Genomic DNA, 17,960 nt, shown 5'->3' on the forward strand with positions numbered 1-17,960 from the left:
TCTTTTCTTCTAAGTAAGACCAGTCTCCTCCTGGTAGGGGTTGGGGTGTCTGGGGAGCTGAGATCTTCCAGCAGCTCAAGTCCTTCAGCATGAAACTGTTAATAAGGCAAGGAGATGCTTTCTATTTTTATTCTAGGCACCACTCAAATTACCCAGGTCATGATGCTGAGACATATTTGCATAGACAAGGTTTGGCAGCCTTTCACATGAGGGCCCAGCTCTTACAATAGCCTGTAGATGCAGAAATTGACTACCTGTGCTGTCTGTTGGAAGCGTCATCTCTGCACTCACACCTCTGCTCTGGCCAGTGATTCTCGAAGTCTGTCTTAATTCCTGTGTGACTTCCACATGCGCGTCTGAGATCTGTAGACGCAGCCTCACTGCTGGGTCAATGCAGGTCACACAGCACTGAACACTCAGTGCTAAGAAAAGCAAAGTATTTGGTTCCTGCTTGCCCTCCATGCATAAACCATGGCAGCACAGTGAAGAGTCTGGGCTGCTCTTCAGGGAAACAGCTGCAACAGGTGCATCAGTGCACACAATTCACACAAAACTAACATTGGGATGTTGTGCATGTGAATGCAGTTCTAATTGTTGACTTTTTTTTTGAGCATTTGCTTAATGTTACTTTATTACGATATATAAACTCCATCTCTCCTGACCTCTTCCTGAAGTTCAAACAGTCTCTCCTCCCAACCGGTTTAAAAATTAACATGAACTCAGGAGAAAGTGTGCAGCAAGAACTACTCTAGTTGCTACCCAAATGCAGTCCAAGGTGAGGGTATTTTCCCACACTCTGAAATTGAAACAAGTGCTAAAATTTAGTTCAGGGTACAAGCATAAAGATATATAAAAATGTGAGATTAAAAACTTGGGTACAACAGTCATTCAAGAACCAAACTTACTTCTTCAGGCATGGGGTCTGATGTAATGGTAACCTGTCCTTGCAGTACTGTGATTTTCTGCAGGAGCACTTAGCCCTGTGTGTTTACTGCCAGCTGGTGAGTGTACCTTTGCAGACATCACATCATCCAGAAGGACAGCAAGTGGGAAAACACTGGGCATGCAGGGCTTAGCTGCAGGAATTAGAACTAGGGCTTGTTGATTAGACATCAGCTGCTGTGTCAGCTGGGAATGTAGTGCATCTCCTCCTAGCACCTGCATCTGGCTGTGCACAGAGAGCAGGACTAGAAACAGGCTTCCAATCCTGTGCGTTCTGAGCATCAGAGCCCACTGGAACAAAAGGTGGAGAATATCCCCCATCCTTTTTCTGGCATCATATAAATTGGAGCAGACACTTGTGACAGCTGACTAGTTGCTGATCTTTTCCCCTGGAAAGGCTGAGAAGTTGCCTAGGAATAAGGAGCACCAGCTCCAGCAGGTGGGGAGGCTCTGTGGTGATTTTTGACCTTGTCTCAAGTAAGTTAGGCAACATAAGGTCCACACACATTAGAATGTGATGATGACTGTCCTGGTCACCTGAGACTGGCTAAAAAGCCAAAAATAGAAATGCTGGAATCCAGAACTCTTAAGTTCCAGTCCTTGTAAATCCTTAATGTCTAAACCAAACATACCTACACTTGGCAAAAGCAAGCATGTTAGAGAAGGGAGCTGGGATAGCAAACACCTGCAGCCTAGAAAAAGTAAAATTGTACATGGTCAGAGCAGAGTCTCTTTTGTTTGGTATTTTTGAAACTTAACTTTGACAAACTCCCCTAAAAGTTTGGTAATTTGGTTTTTTTTTGGTTTAAAAAAGGGCCACTGTTAATTTACAGATCTAAGCTCAGCTCTCTTCTACAAAATGCTCTGCTGAGACCTCACAGCTGTACCAGGATAGGGCTTGGACAGATTCTGCTGTTCCAGGGAGAGTTGGAGCAGGGCAGCTCTACCCTGGAAGATTTCTCCAGCTGGGCATGCGCCACCCCAGGGAAGAGATGCTGGTGAAGGCCTCAACAAGAAAGATGAGCCCCAGCTCTCTTTCTCTTTGTGGAATTGATGAACAGGCTTATTATTATTAGCCCACTCACCAAGAGCCAGCAGAGACAACTTCTAGGTCAGTGCTGAAATAAAAGATCCTCCAGAGGAGGAGAATCAAAACTAGGGCTCCAACTAGTCACCTCTCAGCTTCAGGACACATCTCTTCAGTCTCTTAACACCTGCTTGAGAAAATAACAGCTTGTTTTGAGCAACACCATTTGGCATCAATGGGCACCTTCCCCATCACTCCTGTGTGTCTATTTGCCCTCAGGAGTGCAGCAGTCCTGCCCAGAGTTAGCCACATCTCTTGGACCAGAAATCTCGAGGCAGTGAAATAAGTATGTGCCCTGGAGCCACATCCTGGAGAGACAGGATTGGTTCAGTAATTTCTTAGAAATCATCTCTGCCCTGCATTGCAGTGACAGAGGGGATCTTCCATTTATACACCACATGAAGCTGCAGAGGAAGAAGCTGGACCAGGATGATGATACAAATACACAAACCTTCTTACCTAGCATGACAGCTTGGTCAGCTGATTCCACTTGTGCTGTAGATTCTGTTCTCTCAGGATGACACACTAAATCAGCAGCAGATGGATCCAAGGTTGTAGCACTTGAGCCCTGGCCTACACTCAATCTTTAACAGATGATCTGTTTGGTCTACAAAGGAAATTATTATTTTCTTTGCAAACTGCTCTGTAAAAGGTGGAACCTCTGCATCCATAATCAGCTCATCATCCCAACACACTGATACAACCTCACTTAAGGTACTTAAAGTAACCTCAGCTTCGGTACAGGAAAGCACAGCCTGAAATGAATCTTTAGGAGCAGGTAATGGTTCTTCCCCCAAGAGGACTGAGGAAGCCTGAGTTAAATCACTTGATGGGTCATCAGCCTTTCCATCTGAAGGCCCTAGTTCTCCAGCTACAGAGGACTGATGGTTGGACTAGGTGATTTTAGAGGTCTTTCCCAACATTAATTATTCTATGATTAAACCTTTTACATTAAGCACATCAGATAAGCCAGCCAGAAGACGACGTCTCCTCTTTGCAACATCTCAGAACTCTGGAGTCATACAAGTGGTATTAAAAGCATAGATGGTGACATTTTAACTTCCTTGACAATCCTGATTAATTGAACCGACAGGTATCCCAGTGAAGAACAGGGTAAGACATAAAAAAGGTTTAGATACAGAGCAAAAAATGGCTTCTAGAGTACTTATCAAGGGAAGAAAATTAAAAAGTATGGTGTGGGATGAAAACAGTGTCCCATCACATGGTTAATAAAACACTCAGCACTGAAAAAAACAAACAAAACCCAAACACCCCTATGAGTTGTCTCCAGCACAATTGGCAAGTGCCGGCCATGAGTACAATTTGAAAGAGGGGAAATTTAAGTTAGATACTAGGAAGAAACTTTTTACTGTGAGGGTGCTAAGACACTGGAACAAGTTGCCCAGGGAAGTTGTTGATGCTCCAACGCTGGCAGTGTTCAAAGCCAAGCTGGACAAGGCCTTAAGCAACCTGGTCTAGTGGGGAGGTGTTCCTGCTTATAGCAGGGGGGTTGGGATTAGATCACAGAATCATAGAATCAAGTGGATTGGAAGAGACCTCAGAGATCTTTAAGGCCCATTCCAACCCCTCAACATTCTATAATTCTATGTAAAACCAGCACTGTAGCAGTAGAGAAGATAAGTCTTTAATACAACATCACAGTGCAGCACTGAGCTGTTTTCTGCATGACATCAGAAGTAATGAGAGACATAATTCAAAGCATGACAGAGATAAATCCTCCCTGAAAAAACATTATTGTGTCTGCCAGCCCAAGCCAACTCAGACCCATTTGTAATCTGCCATTACCAGGCAGTCAATGCCACAGAAAGACAAGGCTGCCTTGCAGCTATACAAACCAGCCAGCTCCCTACTAACGCACAAGTCCCAGATTCCATGGCACTGTGGGTGGGAGACTCTGGAGGAAAGCTCGAGCTTGCTAAGGAATTCCTCTCTGATCATCCCCTCTCATAGTGAAGTTATGTGACCACATAGTAGCAGGTGGACAAAACAGGGGGCTATGTGAAGGACCTGTACTGGAGCTTAGTGAACATGCAGGGGTCAGTTCACACACAAGCAAATGACTGACAGGCTATTAGAGAGTGTATGAATTTTCCAGCCACTCTCCATCATACTTGAAAAGTCATGGCAGTCAGGCAAAGTTCCCAGCGACTGAAGAAAATGGGAGTATCACACCCATTTGTCAAAAAAGATGACTGTGGGAGCTACTGACCAGTCAGCCTGTGCCTGGTAAGATCATGGTCCAGATCCTCTTGAAAGACACATCATGTATGTATGGCCAAACTTTGCGAATGCAGATTTGGGAAGGGCTCTCCCCACGTGGGTGTGCCCTTCCAGCCTGCGCAGTGGAGTTTTTAGGTGAGGCACAGCGTGCGTGGAACTAGAAGACACATCAAAACAGCTGGAAGAGCTACAATTGTCATCTATCTAGACTTTTGTAAAGTCTTGGACAGTCCCTCACAACATTCTGGTTACTAAATTGGAGAGATAGGATTTTCATGGGAAGACTGTTACACGGATAAGGAATTGGCTGGATAGGTGGAAACCAGCAGTAAGTGGACTCTCAAGAGTCTGTACTAGGACCGAAACTTTAGTCTCTTCAACGACACTGGGATCAAGCGCACCCCCATCAAGTCTGCAGATGACACCAAGCTGAGTGGTGCAGTTGATTCACTTAGAGGGAAGTGATGCCACCCAAAGACCTGGACAGACTGGAGTAGCAGCCCACACAAGCCTCATGAAGTTCAGCAAGGCCAAGTGCAAGGTCCTGCACCTGCCCTCAGCATTCAGGCCCTATGAGCCACTGCCTTTCCTCCCTTCCCCCACTACCATGACACCTTTCTGCTGCTTATTTGCCTAATGCAGAGTGCAGGCAATTACCTTCCATGGAACTGCCTTTGCCAGTTTTCCTTACTTGCAGCCAAACCAGAGACATTTCTTCCCAGCATAGGATGAGGGTAACTTTTTCCTCAGCCTCGGGTTATGATGATACTACACAATCTAATGCTGCAACCTGTGGAAAGCAGGAAGGCTGCAGCCACATCCCACCCCTCTGTCAGCTGTGGTGGAACAGGTGGGTGCACAGACCCACCCCTGGTTACAGCCTGGCCTTTTAAGACAGTGCATATACAACACCTAAGGGATTTGAACCAACATGAACTGCAAAATACAGCACTTGAGAAGCAATGTTCCATGGTGGCCTCTGGCAGGAGGTCAGAGGAAACAGCTAGGGACTGTAACCTCTCCAGCCATGGCAGCTACACCCAAAAAGGAATGAGATTATTCCTTACTAACAGCTCTGTTTGTACTGCAGAGCCTTATGATTGCAAGGGCAAACCCTGAAACAAACCTCACTAGCCCCAGCTCACCAGGATGGTGATATTTGCTTCGCAGTACACATTTTCAGTGGGTACACACGAGATCATTTGCTGTTCCAATGAAGCAAGCACAAAGAAGGTAACTGGGCAGTGCTGTATTTTCAAGGTTACCATGAACTGTATTTCTGAGGATCACAAAGGCAGAAAGATCACAGGGACAAGCCATGATCAGGAGCCTGTGGCGCAATAAAAAATTTTAACCACCAACATTACTGCAGATCAGTCTTCATCACAATGGGAAAACCATCATCTACCTACCTGCTCTTGTCTTCTTGGATGTCTGCATCTCTACATAAGCCTGAGGGGAATTCCAGCACCACTGAACATTTAAAACTCATGGCTGCTAAAGCGTTTAGAAAATCTACAATAGCTTCTTTTAAAAAGTAAGACGTTTATAACAGAATACTCTATTAATTTTTAATGACCTATCACTTTCAACTTCATTCATGGGAAAGTATCTTAATGGTAAACTCACCACAAAATGCTTCTTCCATAAAATAATCCTTAGAAAGTAATTTTTCAGTTTTCCGTCCTGGAGAGTGACAACACAGACCATAATATTAAAAACATTAAATATTATGTTACGACTCATGAAATTGGGAAGAACAGCTTTCCTATAGAAAGAATATTTCAAGAATATACATATACTAGAACTAGAAAATGTATCATTTTTGGAGTAGGGATAGTGATCCAAAGTCTAGATTTCTGTATTGAGAACATATGAAAGGAGCAGGACTTCACAAAGGCATTACACATACCTGGGTGCAAAGGTAGTCAGGCAGTTACTTCAAAACCATCTTCAATGAATACAGAGCAGAGAGTAACTTGTACATTTGCTTCTTTGCAAAACTTTCAGAACTTTAGGTCTGCAAAGCTCTGCACAGCCCAAGTTTCAAAGATGCTTAAGTACAGATGCCATAAACCACAGAAATATATTATCAGAGGTAATAGAAGCATAAACATCCATAAATATTTAAAAAGGCTGCAGGCCCTAACATAAAATTGTATCTGTCTGAAACTTCAGAGCAGCTACATTAAAAATATGTCTGGAAACTAATTCACTGTGCTGGAACTTGAATGCTGGTTTTGGAAACCATGGAGAGTAACATTACCAGCTATTTTACTGACACATGTCACCCTCTGGTCCCAAAGAGGCCTGTCAGCCTACAGGCAGTCTGGCCCAGCTGAGGTAATTACCTTGTCCTACCACCTTTTGTCGAATCAAGGTCACAGATAAGCCGTATTTTTCTACCAGAAAAGGATCAGGTCATTCATAACTAGGAAGAAGTCTATGTCCCAGCAGTACAGATACCTTTTTTCAATACAGTAAACATACTGCTTTTAGTGGAAGACTGGGAGGTCTTTCTTACACAAATGGGTTTGCTCGGCAAACTCTGACCACCTCTTTGTCCCTCCCTTCTTAAATCTTCAACTCAAACAAGTTGGTTTTTTTTTCTTTTAACCTCTTCCTCTCTGCCCACCTGGGAATCTTCTACAGCTAAGCACAGCTTGCCAGAAACAACTGAAAAACACTGAGAATCAGCCAGTCCTGCTGAGCTTAAAAGATTACTTGACTGGAACACCATCTTGGAATAGGTTACATGAAAAGGTAAGAAGCATTTTGGAAAAAGCAGCAATGAAAAAATCAGGGGTAACAGTAGGACAACTACAACATGATCTTGTGGCTAAAACGCACTGGTGGTTAAAATACAAGGGCTAAGTAGGTTGTGAAAATCTTGAGTAAGTAAGCAGAAAGATTCTGAGCAGGAGGGAAGCAATATACAATTCAATTCAAATATGCATCTGCCCTGGTAACCTATGCTGGGTCCAGCTGTGGGGTCCAAACATACTTTAAAAAAGTGGTCAGAAATAGAAATAATTCAGCATTAATTCTGGAAAGCTTGCCTCAAGTTGAATTTCTTACCATCTGGTAGGAAAAGGGTGGGGTGGAGAAGAGGGGTGGTGAGCAGGAATAAGACTTTCCACCATCTCCTAACAATGGCACACTTTTATAACTTCAAACAAGTTTGGAAGTTCAGGGAAAATATTTATCTCCACCATTGTGACAAAGGTAGGCCTTTTGTAAAAGAACACCATCTTTTGTTCCAGTGCACCTTGTACACCAGCTAATTTCACACAAGAATATGCTTTGGCATGAAGGAAGAGCATTGTATACAGATACAGATAACTCAGTGCAGAAACAGCAGCTTCTCATGCTTCCTGAATCTCTGTATAAAATAACCTGTTTTAAATGTTCTTTGATCAAAAGGAACCAGAACTGGAACTTTCCTGTGTATTTCCACCTTAAGTCAACTTTTCCAGATAAAACTTTTTTGAAGCAGTACTTTCTAACCTTAAAACAAGAGAAGGCAAGGCAATATTGTATAAGATTCTACTCAAACTGTAATTAGCAGAGAAACATTTCCCTTCCTTTTTTTTTTCCTAGAATTTATAGAAAATAATTTGTCATACAGCTGCTTCAGGATGAAGAATAAGAGTCAACATACCTGTATTTCTTACTCCTAAATTTCATTTTTCCTTTGCACTCTCGGCTGCCTGCAAAGCTCCTGGCAGATACCACTTGCTGCCCAATTGCCTGAAAAGACTGATAAGCATAAATTGACTTCTTAAGGTTACCTTTAACAATACTTCTTTGGGATTGCATAACTTCTCATGAAAGGGCTTCCTACCACTGCTGGTATTTCGTCATGACAACTGGAAAAGGAATTAGAGTGCTGCTTTCACACCACTGCAAGGTTTGATTAGCAACCTTGTGACACCACGTACAGCCAACAACACCCACCTAACACTTGGTCCTGTTCAAACTTCAAGCAGTTGCAGAGCAATTTTTAAACACAAGTACAATCAACTGTTGGAAAGACAATCACATTGTTGTAAATTGAAAAGCAATTAAATACAGCATTTGGGCAATTTTATTTAAGAATAAACCATAACTAGAATATGAAACAAGCATTCAAAGTCAGAGAGAGGAGAAAATAAAGTGCTTGCTTCAGAGTAAATTAGAAACATTTTTTCAAAGGTGTAGGAATACAATAAATACAACTGTATGTGGTTCTTTAATGAAGAACAGTGAATTTGGTGTCTTAAAAATTTACCTTAAATATTGTTCACTCTATGGTTGAGCTCAACATGACATGTAACTCACTTTCTAAACCAGGAGACTGTAATTATACTGGAAGATCAAAGCCTAGAGGTAACTGCTGACTAGAAAACTTTGTTACAGTCACCTGACATCCCAGAAGTTTTCCCAATACTCAGTATAGTCTTGATCAGGAGGCCACCAATTAAAGGACAAACTCAAGGAGCGAAAGAACAAAACTCATGTCCACATTTCTTTTAATTTTACTCAGAAATATAAAAGTGCAAGTTCTGTAAATTAACAACATTTACAGTACATCACAATAAATATGCCACCTTGTGACGTCTAAAAATTCTAGTTATTTGAAAGGAGTCATATTGAGATAAAAACCGCATCAACATCAACAAAAAATAACCTGTCTGAGTAAAGATGGCCTTAACATGTTAACTAGCAAGATGCATATTCCATTATTGCTATCAGACCATGCCTCCGAGTTCCAAAGTATAAAAACTTAAGTTTACACAAAATACCATTGAGATTTTTCTCATCACAGGCACAGTCTAACATAAATTCTGCCATTTACAATGTAGGAGATTCTCCTACGAGGAGAGGGGAAAAACTAATACAGAAACACAGAGTTGTGATGATTTGCTAAGCCCACAGAAAAGCTGCAATTTGCACAGAGTTATTAAACTGTTAAATGAACATATAGTGTCTTTCTCACTCCTGGCCTGGTGACAACAGGCCTTTTAGTAAATTTACTACAATTTGCCAGCTACCTCCAAGTAGGCAGACCCTAAATATCCCAACACAAATCGCATGCAGGTGCTTTGTGTCCTGAACAGCCTAGTCTCCTATCATATTTACCAAGTGTATTTAAAAGGAATTCTGCCAATACAGTTTCCAGCTGTTTATCCAGAACAGACTGTGCCTCTGATTGTAAAACATTAAAAGTCAGATAGAACAAAATAAGTACACTAAAGCCCATTTTTAAAATAATTTTTGAACTCTAAGCAGTCACTATATATATACACAATATATTGTTTTCTAGTCAATACTTATTCAGATTGACCAAAAAAGGTTGAACACCCATTTATGCCTCAACATTACTGTCAAAATGGAATAAAAAAACCCCAGTGTACTCTCTGTAACACATCTCGATTATAGAAAAATAAAAATGTGCTCTTTTAAAAGTCCCTCCTCTCCTTCAGGAACTGCAACATAAGTGTTTAACTGCTCTAGGAACGCCTTTCATAGCAGAACTATGCATTCAAGAGAGAAGTAAGTGCCTCAACTGCTTCATCTGGCCTACCAAATAGGGCATTACTTCTCTCCTCTGTATCACTCATGCTTTAGATGTAACCTCAAAAGCAAATCGGTGAAGATTAGATGTGTGCAGGGTCTCAGACTTTGGCAACATGCTCTACAAAAAGGTAAGGAAAAAAAAGCTTAAGCTAAGGAACTGTTTAAGGCAACCTAACCAAAGTAAAGATAAGGCTTTTAAATAACTATTTCCAAGGATATCCAGTTTTCTTAGCTTTCCAAAGTAACATAATTCAACTAACTTTCTGGTCAGATTTCCATTCATAAGCTTCTTTAAAAAAATATTTATCTTCCTAGAATATGACATTAACTGAACATAAAACCAAAAGAAATACTATATTACAGGCAAAGTAAAAAAAAGCTACAGACAAGCACACAGATGGCCAAGTATTAAAAATTATCTAGTCATGACAAAAGTTTTAAGCTCTCTGAGGTATGGCAATATCTTAATGCCACAGATATGAAATAGCATCCAGAGACTTAGGATACTGTAGTATTGGTGTAACTACCAATGCAGACTTTTGTTGTTTTGGGGTTTTTTAAATCCTTTTAAAGGTCACTGCTGTAACAATTGAGCAGCTTGAATGAAAAATACATAAAATTACTGTATCTGGCCTATGTATTTTAACATTACATTCAGAACATTAAGAGCAGAAATAAGAACTGCCCACACTGTAACTGCATGTCAAAGTATTTGGCTGGAATGCACCAGAAGCAGAGATCCTAAACACTGACATAATTTATATCACATGTCTGAGCTGAGTTGGGACAAAGAATGGAAGAGGATGAGAGGTTTAAAAATGCACAGATTGCTCATCATGAGGTAATTGGCATAAGCCACTAAAATTTAGTAAGATCTGCTTTTTATGCCTGAACAGCTTTTATTCCCCAGTGTATTGGTTAATACTTAAAGAGTATTATGACCATTTCCAACTTCAAAATTTACACCAATTACTTTATTGTATTATTCTAATCAAAATGGAAGTGCTTCCCTTGGCATATTTTACATCTAGATCTGTTTTAAAAGGTAAAAATCACACTTGCCTATATTGTTTAAGTAAATCATGTGTGCTTATTTAGGCTCACCCACAGAGTTACAAGCAGTTGTGTTCAGCTGGGTTTAAACAAAATAAAAAATGAAGAGTTAAAAACACAAGGTCACTTAAACCTTCTTCCTGATTGATTTACCTTTAGTTAAAACTGTAATGTTTTTACTAAGCCATACCCCCTCTGACCATACTAGGGAAGTGTCTCTGGCACAAGTGGTTTTCAGAAGAAAAGCTGGTCTTCCCAACAGCTCTTTCTTCTGCTTCATCTTAAAGTGCAGAAACTGTGGGAAAGGATAACAAGACTTGCTGTTCGTCACTGTGGAACTACTTCCCTTAGAGAGGCTAAGGCTGCGTGTATGCGGACGTGCAATCTGTTCTCAAAGTCATAGCCAGTAAATTCCTCCTGGGGGGAAAAAACACAAGAAAAAACCCACACAACATGTAACTATTGGCCTCCTTCACTTCAGAATATGAAGATCATTTTGGTAGTAGTGCTTAAGAAGTCATGATACAACAGAGTCCAAAGAAAAGAGGTCAACTGGAGATTACATGTTGCAATAACATGTTGCTTAAGCTCTGCCAGGGGAGGTTTAGGCTGGATATCAGGAAGAAGTTCTTTACAGAGAGGGTGGTCAGGCATTGGAATAGCCTGACCAGGGAGGTGGTGGATTCTCCGACCCTGGAGGTTTTTAAGGTGAGACTGGACATGGCACTGAGTGCCATGATCTAGTAATCAAAGTGGGGTTGGATTTAGGGTTGGACTTGATGATCTCAGAGGTCTCTTCCAAGCCAAGTGATTCTATGAATATCCCCACATTACCCAGAGCAAATGGATTATTAGAGATAATCCAAAAGCTCCAGAAAATCCCAACAAGCCCAAAGCAGGAACCAGTTGGAACTGACAAGATATGGAGAGCTGTCATTTTCTAAATTTCTGTTGCAAAATCTTAGTTGAAAAACTTAAGAAGGTTCTAACAGTCCAGGAGAGGTCACTAATGTGGGCTCTGTGCTATGACTGACAGAGGAATACATGCCTATGTAACACACATAAATATGCATCATATACATTAATGTATATGTACATGATAGTGTTGTAGATTACAGGTGAGGGGCATCACCACTTAACATCACTCCCCCCTGCTCCAAAACCCCAAAGACAACCTCCCAAATACCCTCATCTCAAAAAGCTAAATTTGAAAGAGTCTTGGGTTTTACCTTGGCTTGGAGCAGTAAGGTTTTGCCTCTTGGCACAGTCTACAAAAAGACAAACATTGCATTAGAAACACATCACAACTGTTAGAGAAAAAAACTAAAGTGAATTACCTGGTCAGCCCCAAGTATCACCTCTATCTTGAAATAAGGTACTGAGCAGACAAAACCCTCTCAAACTGGGAAACTTGAAATATTAATGAGGCACCCAAGAAAAGCAGTATTACGTATTTCTAATCAACAGAAAAGGAGAAATTTCAGCTTAAAATGCAAATTGCTGATGATGATGGTGAGCTACAGGAATGCATAGGAGAACAAACAAGGCTACAATTAAATGACTAATTGATCAATGGGGTAATTCTTGCTTCTTAATCAAAGTTTAAACCATTTACTTACAAAACAAGTTACTGGATATTAAGCATTAAGAGTTGCTCCAGAAATCTCAAACTCTTAAGGAAAATATATATGTATTTGCAGATTAATATTTACTGCTGAAAATCTCCTGTTTTATTTCTTATCCCATAGTACATTTTTACTTTAAGTCTTACAAATAAATAACCAACTGCCTGATAAGAAAAATTAAGTTATCTTGTTCAAATGTATGTAAATACTACTATATCTCGTTATATTGGTAACTTTACAATCAGTGTCTTTACAAAAAAAAAATCTGTAAATTTCAAGACTTTAATACTGTTACAGCAAAAAGAACTTGATTAGAACTCCATTTAAAGTTACAAAGATAATTCAGATCACATGGTAAAACAAACATGTAATTACAATTATCAATAATTTAAAAATTAATTAAATTTAATAACAGCATGTTTTTTATACTAAAATGCATGTTTATCTCTCTCTATATATCTGTATCTATATCTGTTGCTCAGGTCTATAATACACTCAGCCTCTCAGGTAAACGTGATTTAGAAAATCCTACTCCCTTCCCTTCCTTAGCCATTATAGAGCTCTACCAGGACACCTCAGTTAGTAAATGAAATTTTCTATAAAAGTCTTCACTCGCCTACAAATCTTGCATTTCCCGACCTCATTGCACTTTATTCAAGTTAAGCACCATTTATGTCCTCATTGTTTGGTGCCACAAGAGGGAGTTTCCTGCACGTCCCCACGGCTTCTCTGCAGGACTACAAGCTGAGGCTTGTTCAGCCCTCGAACACCCAACACGAGGCACACTTGGTTACTGTGTGCACATACTATGTGTAAAGCAGGAGGAAGGCACTACCATATTCTCCAAATCATAACATAACTTCCCTACCCACCACACCCTTATTTTTAGAGAGACCTGACACAATCAAATTTAAATATGAACATGGAAAAAAGGTACCAAAAACATTACAGGATTTAGACCTCCCTTCCAGGCTTCGAGGCCCAGCTCTAAGTTTTGGATAACAGTTTTCAACAAGTATAATTACTTTTAAAAGAATTTTCTAGTTCTGTTCTTTGTCATAACAATTATCTTTATTGAAAGATTTTCCTTTCCTTCCCACTTTAAGGGGAAGGTTCAGCTCAGATGATTAAACCTGACAGTATCAAAAGCAACTGACAACAGAATCTTAAGAATATGAGATACTATCAACACAACTACTTCCAAGAATATGAGACATTATCAGCCCAGCTACTTAATACACTACAGACAATAAAGGGGGGTTCATGTCAGTACCCAGTAACCACTTCCTCTAACTTTCAATCTGATTAAGGATGTACTACCCAAAGTGGCATGAGCTCCAAATAGTGCTGTTACACGTCTCAGAAGGGAAAACAGCACAAGTGATGCACAAGTTGCTCTACTTTAAGATTCTCCAGGTTCCCTAAGAGGCAGAGGATGTCCAAAGACCTGAACAATCAAACATATCACCGGCCAAGCCACTTGGACAAGCTTAAAGCCAGGTGGATTATTTTCATCCAGAACAACAAAACCCTCATTGCTCAGGGTGAAAGTCAAAATACCCACACAACCAGTTTAATGCAATTGAAATGACTGAAAGCACCTGCTATTTTAGGAAGGCATCAAATTCTATTGGGAGAGGATAACCGCAAGTAAACTTTGAGCTTGAATGGCATCCAACAGGATATTAAATAGGTAAGAAAAGGCAATCACCATACTAAATACCACCTGCAGACAATAAATCCCTGCCTACCCAATGCATTCTGGCCAGGCCTTTTTTTGCCACCAGCAGCAGGAACACTCTCTATATTGAAAAAATAAGACACGGTTACCTAAAAAGCATTCCATTTCCTGGACTGAAAAAAAAACCCAAACCCCAAAACCAAAATAAGTAGGTTTCTTTGTGGCAGGTATAAAATGGATTTTTAAAACTTAACATACATTATCACCTATAAACTTTGTTTCATTCTTTCTACAGTGGTATGTAGACTCTTTATGATCATTTTAAGAGTTTAAAAGCAGGTTATGCTATTACCTCTGGATTGTCTAACAGAATACAGCCAAGTTCATAGCAAGCATATGGCTGGACATACAAGTTGCCTTGACGGCAGAGTTCATCCTTAGCAGCTCGCTGAAAGTACTGTAAAAATGAAAAGAAAAAAAGAAACAAGACTGCAGTAATACATTAAAATTGATTGTTTGATACTTCAAAACAATACAAAAGCACTGCTCAACTTTAAGTATGAGAAATTAGCCAAAGCTAAATTAAAAATACATTAAATATTCACAACAGCATAGGTTCCTAGATGTTTTTACCAACACTACTGTATCAAAGCAAAATTACTTGTTTGGAGTTTTACCAAGTAATAAATTGAGTGTTTCAAGAGTTTTCAAACTTCATATTGAAAAAAATAATAGATCTAACAAGGAACTTTGACATCAGAGATTAAGTACCCAGATTATTTAAGATGTGCATGAGAGAAATGAGGAGTGGGGAGGGATTCAAAGCCAGGATCTTGCTGTTTATGTGAATTGCATTCCATTTTGGGGAGGAAGAAGGAAAGTTGTGCCTACAGACCAAAACCTGGAGCAGTGGCAAAACTTTTTTTTGGTATGGGTGCCAAAAATCAAACCTCTGTGTCTGCTAATCCTGGAGGAGAAGCAGCAAATCTAAAGGTCCATCTCCAAGGTACTTCTTTTTAAAAAGATCGCTTTCATTGTTGGACAAAGTAAATCTGAGCAGAACAAGAACTTTCTTATAACTGTTATTCTTCCTACCTTTCCCTGAACACTTGCTGCTACAAGCCACTTGGGCTGCCATGTTCATTCAGCATAATGAATTACTTTAACAACACAGAATATAACGAAGACATGTTAAAGCAAAAGATTTTATTAGAATCCAGTTAGAATTCACAAACCAGAATGATCACTAGCACTGAAAACTAATGACTTGCTTAACACTCTTAGTCAACAATATTTACTGTTTAACAGAATAGCTCGTAAAATAGGATTAAGTTACCATTTAACAACTTACTTGAATAGCATCTTCAGAATTTCCTAAACATTTGTGTATGGCACCAAGAAGCAAATTCCTCAAACCAACAGCTGATGAATCATCAACATCCTGACAAGCTTAATGAAAAGATTCCAGTAAACAAACATGATGGATTGAAACCCTTCCTTAGAAAAGAACCATGGTCTATGATGTCTTTAAGTCCCATGTTTTGATTTAACCAGAAAAAGGAGATGCTAGTAACATTAATATAAAGCAATTTGTTTTCTTCTAAATACAACCCATTTTGTATGAACATCATTAATAAATCTTGTCACTCATGAGAGCAATTCCTAACAGGAACTAATGAGCTGAAGTCAAAGGCAGTTGGTATGTTCTTCTCACAAGAGGAGGAGAATCCATTTCTCCATCAGACTTTGAAATATCCACTAAAATGTAAAGTTCAGAAACAATCACCTCCTTCTGGTGTTATGGGAAACTGGTTTGTCCCACATATTGAGAGAAAAATACACAGTCCAAGTTACGAAGAGCACAGGGCGAACAGTTCAGACAAACCTGATCTGTCCTGAACTGAAGCCAAGTGGGAGACACACAAAAATCTGTACTGCACTTAAAAATCCAGACTAGAGCATTTTGGCACCACAATTCTCAATCATGACAAGAGAATAAAGTTCCTTTGCCAGACCTCAGCTGGTCCACAATCCAGGGACAGACTGTGCCTCAGCTGAGTAGTGCTCTGTTTCCAGGAAAGCCTGTATCACAATCCATGGAACCATTTCTAGATTAATCAGGCTCCATTGAACAAGCTTATTTCTTAGTGCCAGCTCTGTTAAACCAAGACTAGTTCCATGAGGAGCCATTTGCACTTGTCTGCACCATCACCTCCAGGAAGGCAAAGGTACAGGGAGGCCTACGGGGCTTTTCATCCCTTAACTGCTGTCTCTGGAGCAGTACAGCTCTTTACACATTTTGCCTCATCGCAAAACCCCTGCTCTTCACAAAACAATTAATACACAAGCCAAAGAAGCCACCTATGGATAACTAGAGAGTGGGCTGCATGAAGTATTTGGGCTGGCAACTTTCACTGTTATTGCAAGTCTTGAGTTACTTGGTATTTTACTTAGAGAGATACAGGTGGATACAAATTAATTCCTTTAAGTCAAGTCCCAGCCCAGAGGAAAAGCCTGGAAATCCACTACAGCAAATTACAATCCAATTGTTCAAGAGAAGAGGAAACAAATATATTAAAAAAATCCCCTATCATCCATGCTCTTGGGATACACATGAAGTATAGCAATAACATTCTCATTGTGTAAAAAGTCTTCAGCCAGGGATGGCTGATGCAGACACATCTGTTAATGTCTAAGTTACAAGATTATCTCTGAATTTTCATCTATATTGCCATTTCACATTAAAATGTGAACCACTGGCTAGAAGATAATACTGCTTTCTGAGTGTGCAGGAGAGAATACATCCTCTTTACACCTTTAAAGCTGACTGTTCTGAAGGCAAATGACAGCCAAAAAAATCCTTACATTTCTTATTACGTAAGTAAATCTGTTTTTAAAGCTTACCTTTAAAATGTGACTAGAAAACTAGGGATCTGAATATAACCCAGTGCCATCATGCAGTTTAAATGGACAAATTATCTTAAATTAAAACCAGAACAAACACCACTACCAGTCCTGACTCTCGACTGGTAGTTTTCTAGCTTAACCTGAAAATTGTGTACAATCTCTCAAATTTCACAATTACAAAAAAAACCCAGTGCCATAGAAGAAAATTGTTGTTTTATTTTCTAAATGAGCAAGTCATTATCTATAAATAATTAAAGATATAAATTATAAAAAGAGAGTCTTTTTTGGATGGTTGGGGTTGGAAGGGTTCTTAAAGTTCTTGTAAATCCAAGCTCTCTGTTCTGGGCATGTGTCATGGGTTCACCTAGGTGGGAGGAGTTGTTCCTGGCTCGATGGGCCCATGGTGCCTCAGACCACCTGTAGGTGGATAAAGTCGAGGGGTGGATTTAACCGTGAACACTATTCTTAAGGTTATCCACAGCTGTGAAGCGTGCTTGCCATTGTGAGACTCCAGTGAACGGGGAAAAGATGAGCTGCGAACCCCCTGCAGAGAACCCTACAGATGCGGCGCCCGGAACCAGCGCCCGCAGTGCTGAGTGACCCACAGGAGCCAGAGCTGTCGCTGGCGGGGCTGCCGCCAGGGCTGCGAGCGAGCCGGGGGAGGCTGCAAGCCGTGAGAGGCTGTGAGCTGTGAGAGGCCACGAGCCATGAGAGGCTGTGAGCCGTGAGAGGCCACGAGCCGTGAGAGGCCGCGAGCCGTGAGAGGCCGCGAGCCGTGAGAGGCCGCGAGCCGTGAGAGGCCGCGAGCGAGCCAGGGCTGCGAGCCGCTGGGGCTTCTTCTGCCTCTGCTGCTTGCTTGTACTGC

General features: G+C 40.5%; 1 protein-coding gene across 1 annotated transcript in view; it reads right to left on the minus strand.

Moving 5' to 3' along the window:
- Positions 1–8,764: 8,764 nt before the first annotated feature.
- The window catches only part of TTC39C (tetratricopeptide repeat domain 39C), a 38,038-nt gene continuing 28,842 nt past the window's right edge, over positions 8,765–17,960 (minus strand). The window contains exons 11-14 of the mRNA XM_071554659.1: positions 15,540–15,637; positions 14,541–14,645; positions 12,112–12,150; positions 8,765–11,299 (exon numbers count right to left, since the gene is read on the minus strand). Of these exons, the coding sequence (XP_071410760.1) occupies positions 11,210–11,299; positions 12,112–12,150; positions 14,541–14,645; positions 15,540–15,637 (332 nt within the window). The 3' untranslated portion in view covers positions 8,765–11,209. The remainder of the gene's footprint in view (positions 11,300–12,111; positions 12,151–14,540; positions 14,646–15,539; positions 15,638–17,960) is intronic.

The sequence above is a fragment of the Pithys albifrons genome, chromosome 4 (genome assembly GCF_047495875.1).
Source record: "Pithys albifrons albifrons isolate INPA30051 chromosome 4, PitAlb_v1, whole genome shotgun sequence".
Lineage (NCBI taxonomy): Eukaryota > Metazoa > Chordata > Aves > Passeriformes > Thamnophilidae > Pithys > Pithys albifrons.